Source organism: Manacus vitellinus, unplaced genomic scaffold (genome assembly GCF_001715985.3).
Source record: "Manacus vitellinus isolate BGI_N305 unplaced genomic scaffold, ASM171598v3 scaffold_27_pilon, whole genome shotgun sequence".
Taxonomy (NCBI): Eukaryota; Metazoa; Chordata; class Aves; order Passeriformes; family Pipridae; genus Manacus; species Manacus vitellinus.
Window position 1 is genome coordinate 1,016,504 of NW_021940039.1, and position 6,193 is coordinate 1,022,696.

The following is a 6,193-nucleotide window of genomic DNA, read 5'->3' on the forward strand; positions in this document are numbered from 1 at the left end:
TTTGGGGTCTCATTACTGGAAAGCAAGAGCAGAGTGAGATGCACTGGCCATTCCTCTGGTGCAGCGTTTCTCCTCTTTTCTTTCCAGTGCTCACTCGCTGCTTTTTAAAATGCGACTCTCTGTGAGAAGAACATCATTTTACAGTACAGAGAATAAGGTTGCAGGCCGCCTCTTTCTCTCTCCTCCTTTTTTTTTTTTTTTTTTCCAGGAGGCTTGTCCATTTAAATTAACCTTTCTCCCAGCTGGGCACACAAATGTTTTTGTTTTAGTTCAGAGAGGGTTAATTCTATTCATCTCTCGCCAAGGCCGGCCTGATCCGGGGCAGCACAATCTGCTCTTTGAGCCGGGCTGGCCAGGCAGGACGCGGGTGCCTTCTCCCGCCTCCAGCGTGGGGCTGGGACCCCCGTGTGCGGGGTCGATGGGGAGCACGAGTGGGATGCCCCAGCCCACTGCGTGCTGAGCTCGCTGCTGTCCGAGCAGGGGCTGGCACACAGAAAATTTAATCCCTGTGTTCATCGATTGTAAGTTAAAAAAAAAAAAAAAAAAAAAGGCCCCTGAAGCAAAGGCGCCTGGTTTGGGGGTGGGCTTGTTTGGACAATGCAACTGCTCTGCAGCAAGGGGGGAGTTCCTCCACTTCTGGGGCTTGATTTTCACAGGATGGTTTTCTTGAAATAAAAATTGACAATGAAAAAAATCGTTAGGAAAAATAAGGGGAGAAAGAAACCCCAACACATAACACATCTGTTTGTGTTTGAGTCATCAGCAGAGGCGAGAGGGGAGCGAGATGCTGTTGGGATTTAAGTAACACATGTGTGAGATCTCCCCCTCTGCCCTCCCTCCCCAAACAGCTGGTATTTAGCAGCTTGAGATTTAAACCCAGCTAAAGGGTGCTGCAGGGGGGTGTGATAGGGTCAGTTAATCAAGAAGCAACTAACTGGTACACAGTTGAAAAGATGTTAAATATATTAATGAATTGCAGTGTTGCCTGTAATCTTTTTTTTTTCAGTGACAAAAGATTTTCTTAGCTGTAAATCACATTCTGTTGTATAAATGGGATGTTTTGCTAGCAGCAGCTTGGCCTCCTCTTGCTTTCCAGCCAGACCAAATCCCAGCATCGTCTGTCCTGGGGTTTGGGTGAGGGACTGTGCCTTCACTTTTGGCCTCACTCTGGGAAATAAAGTCTTTGTTTCTCCTCCATCCTAAAGCACCGATATGGAGAATCTCACAAGCCAGCTGCACCAACATGCTGCCTGATTTCCAAGGTAAATCCTGCAGGGAGCTGTAGTGGCTGTAGAGTTTTAAGCTGGGTCTCCAGGGATGGGGTGATCCCCTTGCAGCCTGGGGAACTGCTGAGATGCAGCCACACCTGGTCCCCTCCTGGAATGCGGCCGAACACTGAAGGTGCTTCCCTTCACCTGCTCGGGGTGTTTGCCCTCAGGAGTGACAGAGGTGGGAGTGGTGACACGGGCTTGCTTGGGAGCTGAGGGTGTGTCCCCATACTTTAATTTATTTGCTGTGTATTTTACAATCTCATTCATGTGCCCTGGTGCTTTCTCTATGTGCCTTTGCCATGTGTTTCAGCGGGATTTGAAGGTATTTCCTTTTGGAAATGCATAGCAATTTTCTTGTAAGAATTATCAAGATTGTTCATTTTGCTGAGGGGAAAAGCAAGTCTTTTGAAAAGTGAGTGTATTGCTTCTACTGTTTGCTTTATTAAATATAGAAAAGAGGAGATTCCTTCTCCTTCTCTTCCATCTTCTGTGACTCTTGTGTAGCATCATCATATTCTTGGAGAATTTACATTGTATGTGGTATGAAACCTACCATGACCTCTGAAAACAATACATCCTTTAATGTGGCTTCGGGGAGGGGCTAGCGAGGGAGTAGCCATAAAAATCTTCAGGGTTCAAGATGAGGTTGAGATTTTTGTGAGTGCTTTTGTCGTAGCAGCAACTGTTTGATTTAGTGGCCCCTGCTACAATGGGTTGGGAGAACAAAGCTAGAATATCCCGTGTATGAGTTTGTTAAATGTAAGACCCATCAGGAAAATTGGGGAGGGGGGCGGGGGCAGCTTCCTCAGCTCTCTCTCTGAAATAAAACATGTGCAAGGTATTTGAAAAAAATTTCATCTCAAATACTTTGTTTCATAATCTGCCTTGTTTTGTGTAGCGTCTGAAACTGGAGGAATGAGCGAGATGAGAGGTGACAGAGCCGGAAAAGAAGGCAGGCTTATTCACTTAAAAATGACTATCCTTAGTATGTGTTTTGATATTCTAATGAAATTTCAGGGTTAAGGGAGTTCAGAGCACCCCCAATGCAAAACTGCTTCAGATTTGCCCGCGCTTTACCATTTCTGGGAAGTTTGCTGTGGTTCTGCCCTGGCTCTCCCGCCCTTTGCCTGCACCAGGCACTGCATTAAGTAGGGTGAAAACGAGCAAAGGTCAGGAGCAGCAAACTCGTGGGCACAGGGGAACGATGTGGGCCTGGCCGTGGTCCCTGCAGGATTTTTTAAACATGTAAACCCCTAAGACTTGGTTTAGGCCATCATTTTTCATCTCCCGGTTCTGTTGGAGCGTCAGTTTGCGGGGAGCGAGGACACCTCCGTGGTCCCTGGGGTCTGTGCCTTTGTTCACGGTGAGTGACGCTGCTCTACGGCAGATTTCAATCTGGAAACGCACCCAAGGAACAGTTTCTGCGGGAGGCATGTGCAGTTCCTGAGGCGATGGGGCCATTCACAGCACCTCGCCTTGCCCTGCTCTGGGAGATGGGGACGGCGCGGGAAGGATTCTGGTTCCCCCTCGCTTTAATCATCCAGGCTTCCCACGTTGGCCGGGTGACGGCCCTATTCTTCCCACAACAAAAAAAGCTGTGCCTGGAAATGAGCCTCCATGGGCTGCTCCGGTGAGGAGCGAGCTCTGGGTGCTGTGCCCGGCGCTGTGCCCGGTGCTGTGCCCGGCGCTGCTGCTCCATGTGCTCCCTGCCTGCCCCGCTGTGCAAGCCGTGCTTGCCACAGGCCCTCGTCCTGCCCGGCCGTGGCACGGCATTGCTGCTGACCCCGGGATTTATGGCACTGCTGTGGGAGCAGGGGGAGGGCCAGGAGTTAAGCTGAGGCTGAGCTAAACCCTGCAGATAGAGGACTCCTGTGTCCTGGCTAATCCCCAGCCCCCTCCCCTCATTTATCAGATTGCTGAAGGTGGAGATTATGCACGTGGTGACTACAAAGTCATGTTTAGCTACCTCCCTTCAGAGATGCTCAGATAGCCCCACTCCTGAAATGCACCCACATTCCTTTGGCCTCAGCACATACCTGAGGTGGTCTGTCCTGTAGAACTGGGAATGTTTTGGTGTGAACCAGTGACATTTCTTCACTTAAAGTTTGTGTTTCCTTTGTTCATCCTTCTATTTTAAGGTTTTGTAACAGTGAAATTTGCAGAACAGTGCAAATGTGTGTGCTGTGCATAGCAAACCTTTTAGAGATTAACACAGATTGGTTCTGGTTTCTACTAGGTTTAAGCTCTGGAGAAAGCTGCTTGTGAGTAGAAACAGCTGCTTTAGATTTTTACTTGGCTTGTGTAACTGAATACTGGTTTCATTTCTGATCCCAATACATTGGGCTTATTAATTTCTGTTGCATTCACATATTCTGCAGTAGTAAGAAACTACACCCTGGTTTGTCAGCTTGCTTAGGCTTTATCTAGGCAGGACAGGACTTTGATGTGACTCCTACCTCCTGCTGCTCCAAAAATCCATCCTGTAGATAAACACCTTTGTCTCAGGAAACTCCCATGCCAAATCTAAGTGAGGAAAGCCAGTGCTGAAGTGAGGTTGACCCAGCTCATCTTCACGAGCCAGCGCTGTCCTGAGGTTGGGATTTTTCAAGGTCTGTATCCAAAGGGGAACAGAGGGTGTGGGCAGCACTCCAGACACGATGTGGATTTGTGCAGTTGTATGTCTGTCCAGTCTGAGCTTCTCCATTCGCTCCCAGTGCCACCTCCCAGGTCCTGCTTCAGCTGTGGGCATTTCTGCCTGCTGGCAGAGGAACTATCCTGCCTTTAAGCCAAGAAACGCTGGAAACAATCTGGTTCAACCAGCATCCCTAGGAAATGCATGACTGAGTGAGAGACAGCAGTGTGGTTCCTTTCTGTTCCTTGGTGCCTCTGCCTTGCTAGGGCAGAGGGATCCAATCATCTTGGTAATGCCTGTTTCACATTTGGGAAAGCCACTCCGTGGAGAGTCCTGGAATACTGCAGGTTTGCTGGAATAGCCCCACCTATGCAGTGCAGCTCTGTTTGCAGCTGTTGGGATATTAATGGATTAAAATGCAGGATGGGGGTTGGAGGCAGCTTGGCCTGGCATGAGAGGGGTTAAAGTGCTGGGTGTGAAACATCTGCTAGAAGAAAAGCTTCTGGTGCAACTTGCTGGCATTGTTTTAAGCTAGATGACTGTTGGTGTGAACCAAAGTTTAGGCCTTCCTATGCAAGACAAGGTGATGAAGATTCTGGGTTAACTACCTGGTGTCTTTGCCATCATTTACTTTCTCCTTTCTGTTTGATATCTATGTCTGGAGATCTCGCTGAGCTGAGCATCATCCCTGCACTCTCTCACAGGCAGTGTTAGTCTTAAAATTCTGAATTTAATGTTGTGGGGAGCCCTGCAATTTACATTTTTTGTTGTCCAAAGGTCTTCCAGAGATCTGGAAAAGGATGAGTAAAATCACATCACTGTGGCTTGACTGTGCAATGGTTTCTGTAATGGTGTTCTCTGGTTCTGGGCAGTGACTTGTGCTGTGGGGCTGTTTGAAGCCCGGAGGTGCTTGCCCCTGGAACATGCGAGGTGTGACAGGATTTCGCAGTCACTGGTGTGTGCCCAGCACAGTTCCTGCATTTACACACCCTGGTCTGTGCTGCTGAGGATCTTAGACCCTTTTTCCCATCCAGGTTTCTGGGTGAGCCAGTGCCCTGCTTGGCCTCACAGGTGTCAGTCCGGGCAGGCCACGGCGTGCCGAGCCTTCCCCATCCCCTCAGGAGAGTCTGTGATCCCTCGGTGATGCTGTGTTGTCCACTCAGTCTTTGCTCTTGCCTTGCAGATGAGCGGGTGGATCAGCGAACCTGCCTGATCTGTGGGGACAGGGCGACGGGGCTGCACTATGGGATCATCTCCTGCGAGGGCTGCAAGGGCTTCTTCAAGCGGAGCATCTGCAACAAGAGGGTCTACAGATGCAGCCGGGACAAGAACTGCGTCATGTCACGCAAACAGCGCAACAGGTGCCAGTACTGCCGGCTGCTCAAATGCCTCCAGATGGGAATGAACCGGAAAGGTAACGAGAACTGGGCCTGTGCTGGGTGGAGGTACAGACTGGGGCCGGTGTTAGCAGCGTGTGCTGCCCCTCCCTCAGCTGCCATTTTGTGTTGCAATTCTGCCTCTAAAACTCTTTGACGAGGAAAAGTGAAACTTCAGCAAAATCGTGCACGGATTAAAAATTGTGCACAGATACAAAATTCTGAACTGCTTCATTACTGTGTTTGAGCCACAATCTGTGTAAATTGAAACCGTGAATAAATATTTGGAGAACTGATCTATATGATTTAGGGAAGGTAATAGTTCCTTCCTGACAGATCTATCCTTGCATTGCTTACCCTGAGCAAAGTGGTCACTATTTCTATGCTTCAATCTGCTAACGTGGCAAGAATGAAAGCGTTTAAGCAGGCCTTTAAAATCCCAAGAGATCTGGGCCAGACTTTACCTGTTTGCTGCAGTGAGAGCTTAGACTCACAGCTGCTGCCCAGGGGTAAAGTGTTAGGGTCTTCACTGACCTGGTTAAACCAGGTGTGTTCTGTGTTAGGGACAGCCAGCTCTTGGTCCTCATGTGTGCAGAGGTGACGGAATGCTGTGGTACCATCTTCAGGATGGAAAGTCTGAAATAGCTCTGAAATTAGTAATAATGAATAGACTGGGGTTGTTTTCAATGTCACGTCTCTGCTCTTCCATCTTTTGTCTGTTTAACCTCTGGAATTGCTGGTACCCATTAAAAGCAGGGATTTCTTGGTTTGATGGCAGAAGTGGGGGCTGCTGGTGCTCACCCTGGCAGTGCAGTGGAGTGGTGGAGGGACCCCCTTTCTCCTGCCAAACAGAAGTGTCACCTTATGGTTTTAGATGTGGTTGTTGATGCCTCCAGGCCATCACTCATGCAAAA

At 49.0% G+C, this 6,193-nt stretch overlaps 1 protein-coding gene across 1 annotated transcript in view; it reads left to right on the top strand.

Annotated features, from left to right (window-relative positions):
* LOC103764794 (steroidogenic factor 1) overlaps window positions 1-6,193 on the top strand; it is a 68,335-nt gene that overhangs the window by 19,548 nt on the left and 42,594 nt on the right. The window contains 1 exon segment of the mRNA XM_029960504.1: window positions 5,087-5,317. Within this exon segment, the coding sequence (XP_029816364.1) occupies window positions 5,087-5,317 (231 nt within the window).